Genomic DNA, 24371 nt, shown 5'->3' on the forward strand with positions numbered 1-24371 from the left:
GAGGACAGGGAGGTGATTTGAAGCACCGGCACGATTTCACCAAGGGAATGTCCTTCCTGACCAGCCAAGTGGCTTTCTATGATGGAGGGACTGCATCAGTGGACAAGGGAAGGTCTACAGGTGTCATCTGACTGGGCTTGTGTACGGCTTTTGACATGGTCCCTTGCAGCATCCTTCTCTCTAAACTGGTGAGAGATGGATTTGATGGGTGCACTGGTCAGTGGATAATGAATTGGCTGGATGAGTGCATCCATAGAGAGATGATCAACAGCCTGATGACAAGTAGCATCCCTCAGGGATCTGTACAGAGACTGGGATGTCTAACATCTTCATTAATGGCACAGAGGGATTGAGTGCACACTCAGTGTGTTTACAGATGACACCCAGCTGAGTGGTGTGGCTGACATGCCTGAAGGACAGGATGACATCCAGAGGGACTGGGACAAGCCCAAGAAGTGGCCCCATGGGAACACCATGGGGTTTAAGAAGACCAAGTGCAAGATACTGCACCTGGGTCAGAGTAGCTCCCAGTATCAAGACAGCTGGGGGAATGAAGGGATTGTGAGGAAAAGGAGGTGAGGTACTGGTAGATGCATGCTCACAGCCCAGAAAGCCAACCATATCCTGGGCTCTAGAAGAAGTGTGGCCAGAAGGCCAAGGGAGGGGTTTCTGTCCCTCTGCTCCACTCTGGTGAGACCCCACCTGGAGTGCTGTATCCAGCTCTCATCCTCAGTACAGGAAAGACATGGACTGTTGGAGCTGGTCCAGAGGTGTTCAGTGAAAAGGCCACAAAGCTGGAGCACCTCTCTTCTGAGGAAAGGGGAGAGAGTTGGGGATGTTCAGTGTGGAGAAAAGGTGACTTTGGGGAGCTCCTGTGGACTTCCAGTACCTGAAAGGGCCTCATAGCAAAGATGGAGGTAGACTTTTACCAGGGCCTGCAGCAATAGCAATGAGCTAAGGTTTTAAACTACAAAAGGGTAGATTTGGACTAGATATAAGAAATAAATTTTTTATGATGAGGGTGGTGAAACACTGAACAGGCTGTCCAGAGAGGTGGAAGATAACCCATTCCTGGAGACATTCAAGCTCAGGCTGGATGGGGCTCTGAGCAGCCTGATCTAGTTGAAGATGTCTCTGTTACTGCAGAGGCTGGACTACACGGCCTTTAAAGGTCCTTTCCAACCCATACCATCCTATGGGTGATTCTTCAATCCAAACCATGAAAGGGAACTGGGCATTGTTTTGGGCACAGGCCCCACACCAGGGTTTCTCTGACCAGCTGGTAGAGCATGTGGAACTGCCCCAGTGCCTGACAGCAATGCCTGACACTATGCCATTGTGCCATTTACTGATATGCAAGCAGCCATAGCAGCTGGCAGGTTTGTGGATTTGGGGATGAGAATGGCAAAACTCAAAAATAGCCCATTGAAGAATAAAGAATCACTCAGCCTTGCATTTCATTCACCTGTGATATTTGTTCTCTACAGAGCAGTGAATTAAATCTAGACCTGCTGGAATCATAGATCAGTACTCTCTTCATTACACTATCCTCTCCTTAATGATTATGCTCATCTGCCTCATCCAGTAGGCTCTTTAATCCAGTTCTGATTGATTCAAGATCAGTGATGAAAAACAGGCAGTAGAAAACAGAATTTAGTTACCAGAGAAAACACCTGAGATAAAACAAGAAGAAGAAGCTGAAGAAAATATTTTCCATCTTTTTGAGAAGAGAGAGCTGAAAACTCCTCAGCATGATTCCTATAATGTCTTTGAATAATATTTTACAGCACATTACTGCAAATTCCCATGGCACTTTACAACCCTCACAGCTGAAAACTTGCACCTACTAAATAACTAGGAATAATTGTCCATACAAGCAAAGATTGGTACTGAACAGTAGATACCCAGATTAGGAAAAAGTACAAAAAGTACAAGGTGTTTTGGGGCAAAGAAGTAAAATACAGTCATGGAGAAATGTAAAGAACTGATATGAAACTGGGAAGAGATGGAGTTTTAGGTAGAGAATCAAAAGCATCAAACTGCAGGCATATTTTGAGGTGAGGGCAAGTAGTGGCAGATTCCAGAGGAGTTACAGATGTGGGGGAGTTGGGAGAAATCTAAGGAAATACCTTTCTGAGAAACACATGGAACTACAGGACACCAAATAAGTATAGCACACAATATACCAAGACAATAAGAATCAAGTTTAACAAGTCAGGTGTGGACAGCCATATCTGCACTCTGCTGCCTGCTTTTACAGTCAGCAAGAGAAATGAGAATTTCTAGAGTAAATATCTCACATAGGGGAGTTTCTATTTAACTTTCTCATTTTCTCCTCATTAATGTTTGGGGAAGGGGATAGACTGTCTTACAGCTGTAGTCTGGCAAGATGTATCCAACATCACATTTTGTAGAAGAAATTATGTTAAGCAGAAAGATGAGGAAAAAAGGACTTTGCCTGGATGTCCTGGATTAAGACACAAAACTGATTTGTTCAAACATTCAGAAAAGATCAAATGACCTTTTATTTATAAAAGGGAAATTAAAGGCGCAACTGTGATATTTTAGCATAATTGACTCTTCCTTTTTTGGGCCCCAGTGCTTCCTGCATGTTTGGGTAGAATTCAAGAGGTGTCACGGCCGCAAGCAGAGAGTGATGGCTGTTATTTTAGTGTTGAAGAAACAATTTAAGAGACTGGAAATATGTGCCAGAAAAAAGTGAGAAAAGTGAAGGCCTGAGAGATAAGTTTGGAAATTGTCTGTGAAATATACTAACTGCAAGAAGACAGCAAATAATCTAAAGAATATAATGAGTATAAGAGGTCTCTAACAACAAACCCCTATTGATTCCACTAGAGCAGAGGATGCTGAAAAGAAATCTAGAAATATTAAAGAAAAACCTAGAGAACAAAGCAGCTTTTGTGTTAAAAGGAAAATACAGAGGAGTAGAAAAAAGACTAGTTATACTAAAACAAGGAACAGTGAAAAAGAATAAAAAATGTATCTTAGAGCCAAACCATGGAGAATTCAAGTATTTTTTCTCTCACTCATGTTTGTTGAAGTCCTTCTGTTCTACACAGGATAAATAAATAAATTTAGGGACTGGAAAATGGTAAGAGAAAACATAGCAACACTGAGTTTGCTGTAAATCATGATGTGGATACTCTGCAGTCCTCTATTTGGTGACCCTGATGAATTTCTGTCCCCTCTTGAAATGCAAATACAAACTTTTGACATGCAACAAAACCAACCTCCACTTAATTTGATTAAATAACACCTATTATTGGGTCAGTGGTCGAAGAAAATTTACATGGCACATCAATGGAAAATTAAGAAGAACAGAGAACAAATAGAGCAACATATAAAGAATAGTTTTTAGGCAAATATATGATGCTTTTGTGATGTCAGCCAGAGTATACAAGATAATAATTCTTGATCCTTACTCAAAGGAATTAAAATGCAAATTCAATATCTGAACCATTTTTGGGGAAAAAGAAAGCTGAGGGATCACTGTTTTCCCATTAAAACATGAACTCTTGATCTTTTGGAAGCACAACGAGAGATCAGATAGACATGTAGATCAGGCTACCTGAATGTTTAATGGGCTGTTGGATCTCAGTCTAAGGTGACCCCCTTGTTTCTGATCACAGAGATAAGTTAAACAACATCCATTTCAGGACAAGTATTTTAAATCCTTTCCTGAAAAGTCGCATGTAAATGTGAACTCTTCCTATTTTAAAATGTATGTACCAATCTGCATTCATTATGTGGAATTTCAAAGCAGCAGTAGGAAGGGGCAGAGGGATGGCCTAGCAGAGAGCTTTAAAATGGTAATCACAGTGAGGAATTGAGACCATAATTTTTCAGGGGTGGAGAGGTGTTAATCCTCCTATGTAAATGGACATTTGGTCTGTGAATCTGGTGAAATATAAATCAAAACCATTTTACAATGCAAACACGTAAGATGTTAGTTTCTGCAGATCTGGTGGCAGGAGAGATACACAATCTTATTTACTTCTGAACAAAGTAGACCTGACATAGTGATCATTAAGCCTGTAAAGGTTGAGACAAATAATGTACTTTAGCTACTTTTCAGAGTTCTTGCCCTGAACAGGAATTTGTTTCCCTACTAGATCTTCATGTCAGTGGCTGAGGCATGTTATCAGCAATATGGAATTGTATGTGATTTCTAGCAGAATTGGAAACAAGCAGCACTAGGTCCAATCTTCAGGCTTAATAAGTATTTAAGATAAAGCAAGCAGATGCTTCACACGTTGGCACTGCACTTAACTTTACACATCGAAACAAAATCAATTATATTCAAAAAACATAAAAGGAACCATTTCTTCTTAATGCACGATGATTTCTACCCAAAACCCTCCATAAAAACAAATGTGTTGTTTAAAAACTGTCATCTTGTACTTAAAATAATTTGTGACAATGTACTATATATTATGGTATTTTTATGGAGGAGAGAGCATTTTCAGTGGTTATATTGGATAATTTAGGAAGACCTAACATGTTGACACAGAGACAAAATGCCATAGGCCATTGAAAATTTTAAGATGTCCTTATTTTATTTGAATACTGGCAATGAAACCAGTAACTTTGAGTTATTTTAGCAGTTCTCTCATCCTGAAATTACACACTTTGGTGAATTTTACACTACCCCATCAGCTGCTCTAGATAATATCCATCTACTTAACTACTGCATCAGTCAGAGAGTCTTAAATGGGTAATAAACACTATATTTTATTCTGGGAATATTTATCACACAGGAGTTTATTCAAGGGAGTTGGTTAAAATGCTTTCTTAGGTGGCTGGAACTGATGTGCAGAATATAGAAACAAATCTAAGAACTGACCTTATATATTGGGTTCAATAAAGACAGAATAGCTGTAACTTAGGAAAACCTGACTGACAATGATTAGGAAAAGAAAATTAAAGCTTTACATTAAAACATACTGGTTACATTAGGCATCCTCTCAATACCATCTGGCATTGTGGCAAGGAACTCTGTTGCAGGCACTTGAAGGAATGTGGCAGGGTATTAAATCATACTTGTCTTCCTCTGTTCATTACTTCATCATGTGTTTCAGTTGACTAGCACAGCTTTCTTAAGCACTGTATTCATTATGATTAAAATGTAAGCACTAATTTGGAGAGTAATGGATGTGCATTATCCCAGATACTGCCACCATGGAATCTGATTACTGTAAGCAGAAGCTATTCGGGAGATGAAAGGATTATAATGTCTTCTAATTAATATTATTCTAAAGTGAATAACTGGCCATCTCCAATGCTTTGGAAACATCTATTTTAAATGAACTGTGTGCTTTGTTACAAGGGACGGTGAAATAACTACCTATTTTCTAGTCACTTTATGATAAGGTATCTTTGTTTGTAAGAAGGCATTTCATTAGCTTTTAATGAAAAAAGGACCACCTTCCTCTTTCAGGCTCCAAATTTCTTGAGTGAGAAGATTTCCAAAGGTTTGCAGCCAGAGACCCAGCATGCCAGAAATCTTTTGTCAAAGAAGGCTGATGTGTCAACACATCCCAGTTCTCTGTTCATCCCTGCTCCTCACTGGCTGGCACATGGACCTTTGTGACCAGACACAAGATGATGTAAATTAGAGTTCCTAATTTCCTCTATGCCTGTGGCAGGGCTGCAGCAAGAACAGCTGCTGTTTGAGGAGAGGAAGCCATAACTGGCTACTTGACAGGTCTCTCCTTGTCCCAGACAGAAGTATCTTGGCAGAGGAGGGGCTCTCCTTCCATGCATACAGAGCAGCATGCATGGATTGCATTATCTATATACTATTGCAACCATATATTATTGCTGGCAGCAGGGAACTTGAAAAACCTGAAGTACAATGCTGATCCCAGTGGCCAGTAGAAATAGGCTTATCTTTACTTGGATGTGATTAGAACTCTATGACAAATGCTACAAAATGCTTTAATTTCCTTTCATATGTCGTTTCCTTGCACTTGAGACCATTTTTTTGGTACAAAATATCTAATTTTATGAGGAATTTCTATCATATTACATACACAATCTATCATAATACATACACAATTTTCACACATGTTCTATGCCTTTGGAAAGAAGGGCTGTTCTGATGGAAGATACTTAAAACAGTGGAAATATAAGAGTATTCACAACAAGTCCATGAAAAGAATGTAAAAACCAACTTACTCCCAAGTGACCATTTTATACCCTTCAGTTTTACTTTTTTATGTTGCACTTATAATAAATTTTCAAAAGAAATTAAAATCTTGCTCTTTAGTTCACCCCAGCAATTTTGACTACATATTTTTCCACTTTCTGAAAGTTGTGTAATATTGTATTAGGGGCAATAATTTCTCACTTAAAAAACATCAGAGATTAACATAAAATGCCAACATTATAGAATATTACAGATCATTTTCATTTCTCTAGAAATTACCAGTATGACAATTCAGGACAAAATAAGAAAGATTGCATGAGCCAAGAAGAAAAAAGCATAAAACTCAATATTTTGTTTGCTCTTAAACTTGTCTAGTTCCCTGTCATTGCTGCAGAAGATTCATAGAGCACATCATACATCTCTTGCATTTCTAAGCCTCATGATCTCCAAACACAGAAGAAAGATTGGAGAAGCCTGATTTAATTTAGCCTAAAAGTATTGCTGATTTTTTTTTACAGTTTACCTTTGAAAATGCAACAATTTTCAAGGAGATTGTTGCCAAGTACAAGGAGTTCATGACAAAATCCATGAGGTTCCACCAATCGTGAATGTAGTCCTGCAGTCCACCATCCCACATCTGCTTAATTTCACCCCAGATAAAACCTGTAAATAGAACATAATTCATTAGGCATGAATATTAAGTTTAAAAAAGGCTGTGACTATTCTAGACACCTAACTCATGATAGATTGATTCTCCTTACATCAAGTGTAAAGGGAAGGTGGGTAAGTGCTCTAAATTACAGATCTAGTTAGGTGAAATTTCACCTTTAGCATTTCCAGAATTAATTTGTCACACAAAACACCCCCCCAAAAAATCTGCTTGTACAAGGATAATTTCTTTGGTTTTCCTCAATCTCTTTCTCATTGTATCCTAAAAAGTTTAAGAAGGGTCTTTAAATAAGTTACCAGTGTCAACTCAGTCCTTAGCAACTCAATGTATTTCAAACTGGAAAATTTATGACTGCAGAAGTCAATCTGACACAATTTATTTTGATTAGAACCCACACAATAAGGAAGAGAATTTCTATTATTATTGTCAGTTCTGAACTAAAGTCTCCCTTTTCCATATGGAAGAGTAGTATCTCCAGAAGAAAGTCTTTTGTTGACATCTTCCTTTGGGACATGAAGGAATTGGAACTGTTTTCAGGTGTGCAGAGTGCACACATTGTGCTAGACACAGTGAAACAGAAATACTCAATCCAAATGGGAAATCTTGCAAGTTGCCTGACATGAACCTGGTTTAACAGCTTCAGAGACAACTGTGTGGAGACTCTTTAATGCTATAAAAATTAAAACCACTCTGAAGAAGATCCTCCACATTACTGTGTAATATATTAATAAGACATCACGGTATATTTAGGTGCATATTTCACATTATTATCGACAGAGATCTTTTGATAACCATACCATTACAGCTTTTAATTTTTTACAGTTAATTATTTTCTAGGAATTTCTTACTTTGTGCTCATTAGAGGGGCAAAATTCACCAAAAATAAGGCAAATGTCTCACATATTGGCGTTGAGATACAGTTAATTCAACATAGCTTTTTTTCACCTCTTCTTTTAGAAAATGATAAACAGATTTTGTGCAGGGGCCTATAGAGTTCTGCATTTCCTTAGTATGAACTTAATTCTTAAACTTAAACATTCTGTCTCAATGGGTCTTCTGGTTGACTGGATGGACAACTTGTGATTTTTCTCAAACATGATCCCTAAGAATTAATTTCTAGCCTACTCTTGTTTAAGCCAGGTAGGTTTTTGAGTTATTACAATTTAATTTTGCAGGGTATTGGCTTGGTTTTTCTGTCTCTTGATTGCTTTCAAAAGGAAAAATTCCCTTCCTCACTAACTTCACCCTCAAACCCCAGACAATGTGGTCCCATCTTGCTTCTGTGTGTCATCACCAATCATCACCAGCCTCAGGAGTATCTGAATCACCTGATTGATCCATTTCATAGGGTTAATTTCCAGCCATGCCACCACCACTATTTCAGCATTCTGTGGGGCAACACGCTCTGGGGAAGGACCTCGCTGGGAACACGAGGACAGGAAAGAGGGATAGGCCCATTTTACAGCCTACAACAGCCTAGACAGGCTGATTGCAGCTCTATCTGTAGTGCAGCAGATAAAACTAACCCAGAAAATAGAGCACCATTAAAAAGTGAACACTTATGTTAAAGGCGCAATCAACTGTGCTGAGTAACAGTGGGAGAACAGCTGAACATGACTGCATTGCAGGGGTCAGTATCCTCTAGCAGCACATGCTGCTACTCTGCTCTGAGCTGCCCAAGGCCATCACAAAGGCAGCACACCTTCACAAGGCTACTCAGGCAGGCTCCCACATGCCAAGAAATGCCTCTTCAAAGACCTGGCCACTCATGAACACGGTGACAGCACAACTGCATCCCCCTCCTCTCCACAGTCCTCTCCAACCTTCATCACACAGTCCACGGACTTGCAAATGTCCCTGCTTGCTCTTCCACTACCTTTCAGACATAACTTGTTAAGAGCTAGCCATCATCAGGCCATAAAAGCAGCTGTTTTGTGTGCTGCTGTATCCCTTTTCCGTTTCAGGCACTGATCTGAATCACTGCTGCTCCACCTGTGTTATAGCACATAAAAATCTCCACTGTGCTGCAGGAGAAGACCTGGCTCCAGGCTCTGAGCCAAAGTCTGTGTAATGTAGATCTGGCCCCTAAGTCTCAGTGTGACAAAACAGTGCCTTGCTCTTTTTCATTTTCAAGAAATTTTTGCTTAAAAATTGCAGGCTCATGACATTGGCAGGACTGCTATGGCACAGAAAGCAAGCAGCTGCATTGACAGAAGACCCCCAAATAAAAAGAAATCAATAAACACATTCATAGAATGAAATAAACTTTTGTGTAACTCATGAGAGTTAAGGATTCAATTTAAAATATACTTTGAAAAGACAGTAGTAATAGGTTGGGATGCAAAATAAGATGAATGTTTTAACAAGAGGCTTAAGGTTAATTGAAGTATCCTGCCAAGATATTCTACAGTTCACAACCAGCCAAAGATGGGAACTGACACAGACTGCAACGGGGCTGCTCTCTGTAAGACTGTTGTTCAGTATTGTATGCTTTGACAGCACTACCTAAAATATAATGGGATTATGTACAGATTGAAAAAGAAATGCTGACTAATGCTGCTGCACTTGATCTGTTTCGTGAGTGAAAAGCCAGACTGTTTTTCCAAGCACTTCCTGGGCTTCAGAAAATGAAATGTAATTTTAAAGTTGACATTAACAAAGAAATACTGACCTATTACAAAACAGTGGAAGAGAGTATATGCCTGCTGTAAATTTGATCATTTTAAATTAGAAACACAATTAATCCAAGCTACCAGCAATTTGGAACTCATTTGGCAGTGAAAGTTCTGAGTATACTTTGACATTGTAAAGGTGGTAGTTCTAATTATTTTCTTGGTTCAAGACAGCTTTTATGTTCATCCTGATGCATGTTCTTTTTAAGCAAATAGTAATGGAAAACTGGAAATCTCATATTTTTGCTGGCTGTAATAGAGATGTGATAGTTTGCTCTTCTAGCCAGCCAAAGCATCTAAGTACAAACTCAATATATAAATACAGTTACTGAGATCCTACATGACCCCAGAGAACTTGAAGCTATGCTGATGGATAGATGGATATTACACTTGTGAAGGACACTCAGCCCACATATGCACAGGAGAGCAGCCCACAAATGTATTTTTGAAAGCAAATCTTGGTACTAAGTCCTAAGGTTGATTTCACAAATTGATTGCTCAAATTCACAATTCCAGGGCAACCTTGCCATGAAAGCTGTGATCAGAGTCTTTGCAGCTACCATGTCTCCATGGTCAGGGATTCTTAGCAGGGCTCATCTGGAGCAATGAATGCTGGAGGAATTGGGCTCTCCAGAGCTCTGCAAATCCTCCCAAGTGTGCCTGAAGGGCTATCCTAGAAAAGTGCATTCTGAAATCCCAGAGCCTTTATGTCTGAAGATGTCTCTAAGGCCTGGTGAGTGTACATGATGAAGGTATTCTGAACAACAAGCCTCAGGGACTCCCAGCTGTGCTGTTTAGGTTTGATTTACAGCAGCCAGAGGCCTTGGAATCTTTTTGTGGATCAGAACTGTATCTTTTTACAAGAAGGAAGTGTCTGGGGGGAAGAAGTCAGACCACCCTTACCTCTATAGGCTCTGACACAACAAGCCAATTTTCTTCTGTTACATTCACTAGGAGAATCAGGAAAAGATTTGGAAAATTGATGGGTTTTTTGTTTTGGTTTTGTTTGTTTGTTTGTTTGTTTGTTCAAGCCCTGACATTTGAATACCAGAAATATTTATCCAGAGATCAGAGCAGTATTATCTCTGTGACCTTGAACACTTTTCTACTCAGAAGATTTATGGGTGGCTGGATACTTCCTGATTTTATTATTCAAGGAGGCTTTAGGGCATTTCCAAACATGACCTGACATGATGGAAGAGAAGACATGCAGTGACAAGACTGTCTAATATGGGCACTGCTATAGGTGGGAAGGAGATACAGAGTCCAGGCACTGCCTGGTTATTAATGTGCCAAAGCAGCAACACTGCTGCACACTGAGAGAGCTCATGTCAGAGGTACACATTCAGAAGCAAGAAAGCTGATTTCTCAACATAACAGAGGGGACACTGCCAGCCTGCACACAGGTATTGGGGAAAAGCTGCTAAGAGAAACCAGCCAAAGGCAGGGAGGAGATATAAAAGCAAAAGCCTTTTAGGCAGTCAGGCTGGGGACAAGTTGCTTGCCCAAAGCTCTCTTTAACTCCCTGGGAGGAAACAAGGATCTCCAAGGCAATAATCCTGTCATCTGCAGGTGAGCCAGTCTTCCCACTGGCTGAAAAGGGAGTCAAGGAGGATCAGGTTTAATTAAAACAGATGTTTTACTTCCAGAGACCTGTATTTAGCTGAAATAATTCCACTCAGAGCAGTTTTCACTATTTCAGCTGGATATTCTCTGCTATATTGTCTCTTTGCTCCAACTGTGTCTTTCCTATCTCTTCACAGCAGCCAGATTTAACACCTGCCTCTTAGACCCTCACCTACCCATTCCATGCTGTTATTATTTATTGCCACTTTGCCACTTACAGTGAAATTATCAACATTGTGCAGCTCTTCCACCTCATTAATCAAGGACTTCAATTAAAAAGTTGAGGGTCAGACTTTCAAATACTTGCTGCATTGTTTATACCCACATATTGGAGCAGTAAAAGAGAAATAACAGCACGGATATTTTGAAATAGCCAGATATGACAGACACAAATTTTATTAAATGCCCATGGTTTTAATAGGATGAAATAAATTCAGGGCAGGAATCCCACAGACCACATGGGAATGACAGACAGAGAGGTTTTGTAAAGTATTGTGAATTTTTATACATGCAAACTGATCAATAGCAACCATTTGACTGAAGTCCAGTTTGCCTGAAACAAGGAAGCAACTAAAATTGATCAGATAAAATGGATTCAGAGAAATAAAATGAATGTGTGAGCTAAATATTTTTTGCAGCAAAATTTTCTGAACATTAATGAAAAAAATTGCTTCTTCTAAAATAAACCAAACATATTGTAAAATAAGTTTTATTCAAAGCAGCAAAATAAAAAAAGTCTTAGAAAAACAAAAAGCACTGAAATAAAAATGTTCTTAGAAAAATAATATCTTTCATTAAAATTCTCATAACACTTTTAAAAAATCCTGAAGAATTTAGCAATAGATATCACATATTGCATATGAATAATGTGTGGATGCATCAATAAATAAACACTGATATGATTAGCTTTTGTTTTAGACATTTATCTGTCGATTTTCATTTTGAAGCTGTATTTCCAGTCTTGAAATCTTTGGGTATTAGATACTGAAATGTCTTTTCAAAAAAGTGGACATGCTTTTATGGTCATAAATTAAGACTCTAATGGCAAACCTTGCAACTTTGAGCAGGGCACCAGCTCAATACTGTTACAAAAATTCTCTGCTCCTTTGGACAAAGACTTGGGTTAAATACAGTATGTTTTAGTGCTGGTTAAAAAACATTTTGGTTCTATCCTGTTTGATCCTTTATAGCTACCTAGAGATGTAATTTTACTCTAAAGAAACACGTCTCTTAGTCTCATGCAAAAGAAACAAACAGCAAAGAAAAAACTTCCCTCTGAAATCCATTCAAAGATGTTCTAGGTTCTGAGAAAAAAATTTTAGACACAATCTGTCTAAATCCCTATTGTACTGAAAACTGAGCAACTGCAAAAACAATTTTCCATCAACTGAGGAAATTCACAAAGATTTATGCCACCTCCACAACACTGCTTTTTGTTTTTTATAAGTATGGTTAAAGTCTCACTGTGAACAATAACATAAAAATTTGTCAGAGAGAGACATGAAAGGCAATATCCTGAACTATGTTTGGTCTCAAAAAGTTTTGTGGGTCCTTTGCTAATTTTAGCCTCACCTTTCCCACATAAGGTTGGTTGTTCTGTGCTCTTTTTGTTCCTTACCATTAAGTGATGGGAAGCATAAGGTTCCTTGGGGTCAATCTCTACATGCCAAGATCAACACCAGCCTCTTAGCATGTCTCTTGGAGAACATATTTTTGCTGGGCTGTGAAACCATTTAACTGAGCAAACTCAACTTTGCTCTGCTATGTGGTGTAGAGTTTTTCACAGACACAAGAAGAAGTGGGACAAGCTGCTAATGATCTAAAGCTCAGTGAAGCAAAGGAAGGTCCTTCCAAGGATTTCAGTGAGCATTGATGAGGCTTGATAAAACTCTTCTGTTGCACATCTGGGCTGATGAACTGATCTCTGCTGAAGATATATGAAGGTAACAAGAGGCATCCTGGCATAATTCAGGGGCTTCCACTCTCTGGGGCATATTTTGTTAACAGAGTACATCTATTTCAAGAGAACATGCATAAAATCAAACACACACCTCTGGCTTTCCCATGGGTAAATGTCTCTTTGTGAGGCAAACAACTGTGCACAGTGTCAGGTCAGCCAAAGAAGTGGGAATGACATGGCCAGAGGTACTATTAAAAGTACTTCCCAAGGAAAAAGTCACCTGGCTTTTTTTTTTTTTTTTTTTTTTTTTTTTAAGTAGTGGAAACAAAACATTTTTCTTTGTCCTCCATTTTGGAAATAACAGGACCATTCTAGATCAAATCTTAAAGAACAAAAAGCCACATATTGGCCAACATCACCAATAGCCAAAAGCCACATATCAGCCAACATTATCAACCAATAAAATAAAATAATCTATATAGAAAATATTTACCTTAAATACTTACAACTTGAGTTAAAGTAATCGAGAAAAAGGTCCTGTTATGGCAAGATACAGGCAATCTGGGGAACAAGTGGCTCTCCTGATGTTTAAATAAATAATTTCATTACTGAGTCCAGTTTTGGGATACTTAGCAAAGAAGAGATATTAGCTGGCTGAAGTGAACCTCATGGAAGGCCATGAAGCTAAATTGGCTCTGGACCACATGATGTACAACAAGAGGTTGAGGGAGCTGATTTTGCTCAGACTAAAGAAGAGAACACTAGTTGGAGGTTCACAGTGTCAAAGTCCAGTTGGTTAGAGCATGGTTCTAATACTGCCAAGGTTGTAAGTTTGATCCCTGTATGGACCATTCACTTCAGAGATGGCCCTTGTGGGTCCCTTCCCACTCAGAATGTTCTGTGATTCTGTACTGCTGCTGTCATCCACTAATGAAATTGCTGGTTCTGAAGAGATAGAGCCAGACCTGTTCTACAGGTGCACATTGGAAGGACAGGAAATGCATGTTGTGGCATGAGATATTGCTCCTAGTATCAGGAAAAAAGTGTACCAGTTTCTAGACACAGGCACTGTGAGAGAGGCTGTGAAATATTCGTCCCTGGGAAATTAAATACCAGACTGCACAGGAACCTGAACAATGTGACCTGCCTTTGCAGTTAGCTGTGTTGAGCAGTACTTTGGATTTAATGGTCTTTTGTGGTCATTATGTGCATTATCCTTCCTTAAACAAAGTTGTGCTCCTGCTTTGTCTGGGGTTGTTTTTCTCCTCTGTGCTATATATGTCACTATTGGTTATGCACTGTTTCATCTTGCCAGCCATAATACCTTCTATATCTGCTCCCTGAAACATGTCAGTTCATACTAAATGTTTAATTTTTTTACAGAACACTTTCTTGACCTAATTTAGGAGACGATGCACACTGTGCTTGCCCCCTCTATGATCAGTTATTCTGAAGTATCTTGCTGTGCCATCAGTGTGGATGCTCATTGTGCTAAGGACTGACAAGACCATACATTCCCATACATCCCACCAGCAGCTTGCTAGCCACAAATGTCTGCAATTTTGCACAGTTCCCAAACATTCACATTCTCTATGGATTCATGTGCTCCAATGGTATAAATGATTCTGACAGAAAGGATGGGGAACACATTGTTTAAGAGATCCAGTAAGGCTGTATTCCTGCTTGGGGCAGGCTTTAGAACAATGCAATCTAATTGAACATTTCAATATAACCATAAAAGAGCAAAAAACTCATCAGAAGAAATTGCCTAAAAATGTCTTTTGCTGCAACCACCCTGAAAAACTGGCAGGGCGCTTTTTAACCACAACTATTGGACACTGAATTTTCCTGGTTGATGCCTTTCTCCTCTGAATTCCATAGTATTTGCTGGTGAAGCAAATGCCCACTGTGAGGACACTTAGTACAGTCACTGCTGGGTTTGAGGCCATGGTTTAGGGCAGAAGAACAGCTATGACAAACGTACAGGACCAACATGATTCTTACATGAGCTGCAGTCAAGGCACACAGAGGGTGAAGTTGGGTCTTACATGATTTCCCCTCTGAATCACTACTATCATGCTCAGAGGACACTCAGCAAGTGGATGGGGAATATGATGATAGAAAAAAGCTATTCTTCCTTGGTTTTTTTTCCCAAGATGATATTCTTGACTTTTCTGTTAATTTTTCAATGGTGATGGATTCTCAAGTATAATAAACAGGCCTATGTTTCTGTAGTGTGAAGCAACAGGTAATAATAAGATGACAATTAATTTTCCTCATGAGCCAAATCTTGTTTCTTATTTGTTTAAATGCAAGGACAGACTGAGAAATTTTTCCACAACTACTTCTTAAGGTTATGACAGACTTGTAACACTGACCTACTGTTCCACAGATAATCACCAAATACTGGAGCACCACTTGTGTAATCATCTAATCATGTAAGAGACAAAATTAATGCAGAAGTTTCCTCAAGAGACTTTTAAAAGGCAAAGTCGATAGTCTCCATGGAAATGCAGTCCAATACAAGTTTTTCCTCTGAGCCTCCTACTCTGGTGACACTTTTAATATGTGCTAGCTATGCACATTCAACCTTCCATTACATAGTAGTTGGCAAATGCTAATTAATATTTGCTCACTGGAGAGCTTAGGTCACTATGGATAGTCTTGAAACTTCCTAAGTTGCATGATATATTACTATCCTGAAGTTCATGTCGACAAGAAACCTGTAACAGTCACCTCCTCTTCCTTTCTGAATTTTAAGAGAGATAGTATTAAAATGCAAAGTACATCCAGAGCTATTTGAATCAACAGAAGAAAAAAATCCTATTGTTTAAAATATTGATAGTTTTGATGTGTAGTTGTTGCTCCAGTATATCCTTTCCCCAGGAAGTATTTACTTGTTGTGTTGCAGGTTTCGGAGAAGAACTATAACCCTAAAGCCACACTAGTTTTGACTCGAATGTCAAAAATTTTAGTTTATATACAGAAATGCAAAAGCATCTCTATGTACATCAGATACAGTCTCCCTTGAAGAGTGCTTCATTTACTCTCTTTAAGGATACTGCATAATTTTATGGTTTGAAGGGATGGGACAACAAACTAAATTTCAGCCTAGAAACAAATCTTATCATATTGATAAGTACTTAAGGAAAATATTAGGTTTATTAAAGGATGACTAGACTACAGTATGTATGTATGTGAATAGGAAAAGAGCAGGGTTTGGCTGAGATTCATTCCTTTAGACAAACAACCACCACCACTGAAAGGACTGGAAAAAAACAACCAAACAAAAATTCATCTAAACAAAAACAACCCCCTCAACAAAAAGCAACCAAATAAAACACAACATGAAAAAGACCTAAATATATAAACAAAAAAGCTGAAATAGACACATTTGTCACATGCTATGAGTTGAACGTCCTGTGGAGATGTGTGTCTCCTTCAGTGGTACAGGGAAATCAGGTACCAAAGGAATTGCCTTAAATTATAATGTGTGAATCTGAGGCCTCATTTTTTGGCACTACAGCAACCAAAACCTGAAAGCTGAACACAGAAAATATGAAACTGGAACAGGAAACTGCTAGTCAGGAAACACTAGAGATCAGTGGGCAAAATGCATCATTTTGGATGCAAGAGAATTTGGAAGACACTTTTTTTTTCTGAACAGTGCAGTTTAGATTTTTAAGTTATTTAAGCAATGGTGTGAAAATACTGATCTTCATCCATGCTTATCAGTTTCTGCTTATGGAAATGGCTCCCTTGACTTGACCTGTACTGCTTGCAGATGAAGGGTTTGTTCAGCACAGGCACAATCCAGCCATATGAGTCTACACTGCAAACATTAATGCTGCTTTTAGAAATGATAGTCATCTTAAACGCCACAATTCTCAGGGTTAACGGCTTCTTCAAACAAGTGCTTTGGGATGCTGAGTCAATTAAACATCTTCTTAAGTAAACAACTATGTCAGAGGTTGAGGGCAATAGAGGTTCTTCCTCTTCCCACTGAGTGTTTTCTGGAGAGGAGCTAGCCACTAAAACTTTGGAATTGCCTTTACCACAAACTAGCTCTTGCCTTTCTCAAATTGTGCCTCTTTCTTCCAGCTCTATTAAATGACAAAACCCACTTTGGCATGTCAAGGTCTATGTGCTAGCTATTCATTTGTTCTTATTATCCTTTAGCCTCAGGATACTGTGAAAGCTGAATAGATACTGACCACCTGCTGTTTTGGAAGGCCAGACAGAAAAGATACTAATATCTCCTCTGGGCATGGCACAGCACAGAAGAACCTCCTGCTCCTCCTCAGCATTGGAGCATTTATTTCTAAGGAGGTAATGTGTAAAGATAATAGTTTTTATATTATTTTTTCATTTCTTGGTGGTACAAAACTGGGAAAATTAACTGGAGGAATTTTTTCTTTTGATATTTAAATGTAAAACTTGCTTACAGAAGAAGTTCTGACTTGTTCAGACTTGTCTGTAAGAAATACAAGTCTAGACAACCTCCCAGATTGAATAATTTCGTTGCAATAATATCAGATTTTGGCTTTTTTAATGTATTAGAAATATTTGCCCAGCCAAGGAAAACACACCTCACAGTGAAGGCTGGTGGTGAGGACTGCTGTGCTACCCATAGGGGAAATCCCAAAAAGCAGTTCACCTGTGGAAGGCAGGTCCTTCTGACAGGTGCCTAGCAAGGAAGTGTAGAGAGGGTTTCAGTCATGCACACGTATTTTTCTAGGTGAAAAGCAGATGTACACCTGCCTCCTGCTTCCCACAGTGCTCTACCAAGGTACATACACAGGAAAAGACACTGAAATATTGTTCTCCAGAATATCAGCCACAGTCAACTCGTGCATCACAAATTCAACACTGTGTAGTAAATTTTTTGGGATCAATGGGGCCAAAAGCTTTAGCCAAGCTACACTGCTCTAAAGAAACCCACATGTTTGGGAAAAATGGAATATACACAGTATCTTAATGAGAAGCTCTGAGAGAAGTAATGGTGTCAAAATACCACCAAAATTTTTGTGCAGGTACCTGTCTATGTGATGGCAATTTTAATGAATATATCAAACCTAAATTCTTGCAGTCAAGACTACTAAGTCCCTCCTTCTACAATTTTATTTTAGACAAATAAATTTGACCTGACCTGGTCCAACTTGTTTTGATACTTAAAATAAGAACAAAGGGGAAAGACCACAGCACCTTGGGAGAAATGACCATCTGGCAGGGTAGATAGGCAAAGTTAGGGAGCACCTAGGATAATACTAGGATCACAGGAAGGAATAATCACATTTAAGGATGACATGGTCCACACAAAGTAGGCTTCCAATAATCCCAGAATTAAATTTTTATTTTCAACTATGAGGATAGAAAGGTAAGGGTTTTTTTTTTTTTTTTTCCATTTTAAAAATGCTAGGGAATTTTCTTATTCTTTCTGATACTGGATGCTTGGTTTGAATTGAGTAACAAGTCCTTGCACTGAAAAAATACTCTATGTACATATTTTAATGAAAATACTCACTTGAAAATGTTGATCATCACTATTTGCAATAGGTACATCTATCATTTAGAAAGAAGCATACTGTAGGCAACTAAGGTTAGTAATAACACTACAGAAATTACATTATGTCTCATTTCCTTACATGAAAAATAATGCTCGTAGCATGGGGATTCTTTTTAAAAGTAGATTAGCAAATTTTAGAAATGAACATTTACAAAAACCAGGATGATTTCTAGTCTGGAGAAAACATATTAAAAAGAAAAACAACATATATGTTTCAGGGCACTGCATAAGGAAGGAAGAAATAGGAAGGAATCCTTAATATCTATTGTTTTTCCTCACTGTAATCTATCAGATTGTCTCACTATGGATTTTCAAACTCTACTGTTTGCATTATCAAGTACTCTTGCTAAGCACTGGAGGAGAGGGACCATTTGCCTGCTTTGGTAGGGCAATAATTCATGACAGATCTCTGCTGTTATCCTGCCTCAGGAACGCTTGGCAAAACCAGAGTGGCCAAAACACTTTTCACTGTATTTTCTTTAGTAATACATTTACCCAGGACCCACGGTAAAATCATCCACTCGACGACGGTTGGAGGGGGTCCCTGCATGCTGAGGTCTGACCTGTCGATGTGCTGAGAGGCAAGCAGCAGCAGGAACAGAAAAGTCAAGTACGATGCAGTATGGCAGATAAACTTGATGAATGGCTTTCTGATGAACAGCCCCAGAGGGCTTTTGGGGGCTATCAGGTAGCACACAGAGAAGACTGGGAAGAGGAGTCCTATCACAACACACGTCAGCATCTTCACTGCCCAGTGCCGCCTCCGCCACCCGGGGAACTCGTCGTACCAGCGGGACGCCAGCAGCTGCTGGCAGTTGGGCTGGGCAACGAACTGCAGAGAGAACGAAGGAAGAGAGTTAGCTCCTTGCTGCCTCTGGAAAGTACCTCTGGTAGACAGAGATTAAAAAAATTGAAATAAATCCACAGCCTGTGCAAGCCCACTCATACTGACTATACCATAAGAGAGGGCTGGGTCAGCCTGCCTTTCCTTCAATGCCAAAAGTATAACGCAGAGAACAAGCATTTACTTTTCACAATAATGCTTCACTTCTTCACTGGTTGAGTACACAAGGAGTCAACAGACTGCGAAACACAAGAACTTCAAAACCCTTCTTGAAACTGAAAAGCAACTTCACAAATCCTTCTATTATTTAATCAGCAATGTTTGTGGAGAATTCACAGAACATGAGGTAGAAGCTGATATGAAACCAAGGAGCACAGCTGAGGTCTGCAAAGAAAATGAATTCCACAGCCATGAACAAACTGTTCTCAGTATGCTGCCTGCTAATTCTCTAAAAATCAGGTTTGCATGTTTTAGTACTGACAAAACTCTTACAGATGCATTACAAAATGCTTACACAATGTGAACTAAGCACTAGCATTCCCCAGTCTTCTCTAACCCTTGTCAGGACACACACCTACCCCATATAATTCTTTATGTTACCATGACAGGATTTTATTTTCTAGAATATGATCCTTAAAACTGAATTTTACCAAAGTCCCCCAAAACTAAGCAAATATTTCATTTTTTTTTTCAGCCAGCTTTTCAAAGAAATATATATATCAAGGTTTTATGTCATTATTTTCTTTGATCACTTGTTCCTATTTCCCCACTGCTTCCTTTTATAAAGGTGACATAGAGTAGCATCACACAAGAATTAACATAAAAGGCATAGAATAGAAGCAACATATGTATCAAAGACAGCCAGAGTTGCATTTAAAAAAAAAAAAAAGAAAATAAGTGAATGAAAATAAGCATTTTTCTTATGTTACTCTGATGGTTTAAAGCTGGCTGGATGCCTGGTGTCCAACAAAGCTGCTCTATCACTCCACTCCTCAGCTGGGGAGTGGAAAGAGGGAAGATTTAAGGAAAGGCTCATGGGTCAAGATAAGGACAGGGAGAGATCACTCACCAAATACCATCATAGGAAAAATAGACTCAACCAGGGACAATTAATTTATTACCCATCAAACCAGAGTAGAATAATCAGAAATAAAATCAAATCTTAAAACCAAATTGCTCTCACCCCTTCCTTTTTCCCAGGCTCAACTTCACTTCCAAATTCTCTATCTCTAGTCCCACATAGTGCAGGGAGATAGGAATGGGGGATGTGGTCAGTTCCTCACATTGTCTCTGCCATTGTCTCCTCAGGGGAGAGGAAGCATCCACACTCTTCCTCTGCTCCATTGTGGGGTTCCTCCCATGGGAGACAGTTCTCCACAACTTTCTACAACATGACTCCTTCCCACAGGCTGCAGTTCTTCATGAGCTGCTCCAGCCTGGGTCCCTTCCATGGGGTTGGGCTGCTAAGGAGCAGTCTGCTCCAGCATGGATCCTCCATGGAGACAGGTCCTGCCAGCAAACCAGCTCCAGCTTGGAATCCTCTCTCCACAGGACCACAGGGCTTGCCAGGAGCTTGGCACAGTGCAGGGTTCCCAGGGGGTCACAGTCTCCTTTATGCATCCACATGTTCCAGTGTGGAGTTACCTGGGGTGCAGGTGGAGCTCTGCCATACCATGGTAGTCCTCTCCAGCTGCAGAGGAGTCTCTGCTCTGGTGCCTGGAACACCTCCTCCCCCTCCTTCTCCACTGACCTGGGTGCAGAGCTGTGCTGCTCACATATTCTCACCCTCTTGTACTCTGTCTGAAATTGTTTCTGTGTGCTAACTTCTTTCCTCTTCTTAAATCTGCTATCCCAGAGGCACCACCATCACCAGTGATGTTCAGCTTTGGCCAGAAGCATGTCCTTCATGGGGTATCTGGCATTGAGCATGGGAGAAAGGGAGGATTCTTCTGGCAGCATCTCACTTAAGCAGCCCAGCTATCAAAATCTTGCCATGCAAACCCAATACATTCACACATGTAGTATGACTGTATTACATACATATAGTGGATTAAATCATTAGCTGAATACTTAGTAAGGCTATCCAGAAACTCTTTTGTCTTATTACAAAATATTTTTTTCACTAAATAATTTCAGACTTGAACTTGATTCAAATGCACCTATTTTGAGATCTTATATTATTTTGATAATACTTATAACCACAGGAGCCAAGTTCCTTTGGGGATGAAGAACAAGTAACTTCTCAAATGGTTTCTAAAATCACTGGGATTATTACTGGTAAAAAGTGTTCTTTAGATTGGAATGAAATGAGAGTCAGCATGCATCTTTCTATATATGTCTGGATCTTGTCAGAATTGATTACCTCAGCCTAATTCAACCTGGTTTACATTAATGAAATGTCAGAGTCTTTAGTAGAGACAAATTTGCCTACCAGACACCAGCAGTGAAGCTGCCTCTGACTGCTGTGAAAGATAAGAAAATTTACTCCTACTGTAAGGATCTTGAAAATAGCCTCAAAGAAGAGCAACAGAGTGTACTCCTCCATTAGGAAAAATGCATTTTCAAGGTTCTAGGTTGTCTCTTTCAAGGTACAAAGGTATGGAATAATAGTGCATGTGGTCAGAGCAGATGGTTTCAAAGTTATGTTTTTGCCAAGTTTATTTTCTCTAAAACATTTTCCAACTTAATTAGCTGGAGTAGGTACAGATTAGTGCTTTGCTTGAGTAGTGAAGAAGTGTGACTCACAGAATAAAATCCTCAATAAAATATTTTTCTCTTTTTGCCCCAGAGAGTGCTGTGTCCATGTTGGCTTCCTCCTCTTCACACCTTCCCATTACATATCCTGTCACCTTAAGTAATCAGTTCCTAAGTCTTGCCTGTGCCCCTTTCTAAACACTCTTGGCCACCCTCACAGTGTTGGGGAACTTTGTGAAGGAACAGCTGCCAGCAGCTAGCAAAGGCTGGTGACAGATGTAGGGGACCTACTCCTCGTCAAACATGGCTAAAAGGGAATTAATTTTCCTGTTTTCAATGTGTAGAAAATTAAGTAGAAAGCAGGAGTTTTTCCAATGTCCAAATACTGGGCTGCCCTGGGACTGGGCAGACAGAACTGATGCAGTGGCACCTCATGCCAGGAGAACATCCTTGCTGAATGAACCATCTGGAGGATGCTCCACGATGGAGTAGGTACTGCATTGCTTAGTTCTAATCTTTAAACAGATTAATATGCAAAACTATCAGTGCTAATAGAGAAAGCATTTCTGAGCAGGCTTTAAAAAATGCCTCTTGTCTTCTAATACCCATATTATATTTTATTGTGTTGGGACTATGTGGCTAAGCTACCATGTGTCAAGGATGGTGTTCTGAGGCACAGGAAGTTTTTAGTAAGAAAATTTTCAAATCTCAGACACTGAAAAGACAAATTTTTATGTAATAAGTTTTATAAGAAATCAGCAATCACTTTTCTTCATAATATGACTGTGACAGGTGAGTTCTAGCACTGGTTGGATCCCCTGATTACAGAAGAACACTTACATGGATTATACATTTGCTATGGCTGGAGTCAGAGGGAGCAGCCTTGGTAATGTGCTTTAAATTACTTGCTTGACACAAAATACATAAGAAACAGCTAATGGTATGGTACTGTATGGAGCAAGCACATAAAATACTATGTCTGCACTTAAAGAGCTGCATGAATAGGGAAGCAGTCCTAGTGCCTCAGGCAAAGGTCTATAACAGAAAACACAACACAGAAAACACAAAACACTGTGTTTATCTACAGATGATAAAATGCATTTCTGAGAGCCCCAAATATCCAGTTTCATGCTGGTGTGTTTTTAATGTAACAACACATTGGCAATGTTGGTCAGCAATGTTCTGAAACAACAAAAATATCTGTCTCTTCACTGAAAACTTTTCTTTATGGTTCTGAACTTCATTTGCCATATAACATTACCTATGAACCAATCCACAATATTCTTCAGATACTTCGAAAATTATCCTAAATCTCTTGCTGAAACTTCTTTTGAAGTTTAATTTATCAATGAACTGTATGACATTATTAAAAATGTCTCACAGATTTGACTACTTCTTTAATTTTTGTGTCAGAGAGATTGTCATTGTATGCTGTGAAATATGGTCAATAGTTATAGCTACATTTATTACATTAGCTAAGAAGCCAAGGAATCTTTTGAACAGGGAAAAGTTGTACCTATTGGTAGACCTGATGGAAGAAAAGTGTGCACAGTGGTGAACCCTAGAATCTTGCTCTTCAGCTGCACAGAAAAGGTGAGTTTGTCCCTTCTGGTCCTTGTGAAGGACCAGAGGAAATGAAGGGAAGATGTTGCTTTCATGCTTCATAAGTAAATATTTGAGAGCATAGAGGAACTGAGGGCAGGGAAACCTTCCTGGTTTTTACTCAGTGTAAGTGTTGCCCATGCAGCCTCTCTCACAGACATTACTCACAGGTAATAAACTGTTAAGTAGATCAAGTAATTTAATCTGTGAATAATATATTTTATTACTGATTCCAAATTCTTATAACATTTTCAATTTATCCACTGAAAAGCCCTTTTCTACAGAGAAAATTAAGAAAAAAGCCTTAATGACAAAATTCTCACATTTACACTATAATCATTAGAAACCTTCCTATTAGAAAGGAAGAGTAAAGGTGGATGGTGGAAAGACATGCTACAGCATAGGACAATTCCTGTATAAATGGATGGCATTACATCTAAGATGATCATGTATTAAATCTAAGTAGACATATAAGTCCCCTGATGAACTTGGAGATAAAAAAATCTTTAAAACTGTTTTACACAAGTATTTTGTGACTAGCATAAACAGAAATACACTGTGACATTAATTTGCCAGTTTTGCATTGCCTATGCCAAAATATTTTCACTGTAGTATAATTTTCTTCCTT

The 24371-nt window shown here is 39.1% G+C and overlaps 1 protein-coding gene across 1 annotated transcript in view; it reads right to left on the reverse strand.

The window, feature by feature from the left end:
- The window catches only part of TRPC4 (transient receptor potential cation channel subfamily C member 4), a 130511-nt gene that overhangs the window by 18822 nt on the left and 87318 nt on the right, over positions 1-24371 (reverse strand). The window contains exons 4-5 of the mRNA XM_056488019.1: positions 19099-19435; positions 6693-6832 (exon numbers count right to left, since the gene is read on the reverse strand). Coding sequence (XP_056343994.1) covers positions 6693-6832; positions 19099-19435 — 477 coding nt within the window. The remainder of the gene's footprint in view (positions 1-6692; positions 6833-19098; positions 19436-24371) is intronic.

Source organism: Oenanthe melanoleuca, chromosome 1 (genome assembly GCF_029582105.1).
Source record: "Oenanthe melanoleuca isolate GR-GAL-2019-014 chromosome 1, OMel1.0, whole genome shotgun sequence".
Classification (NCBI taxonomy): domain Eukaryota; kingdom Metazoa; phylum Chordata; class Aves; order Passeriformes; family Muscicapidae; genus Oenanthe; species Oenanthe melanoleuca.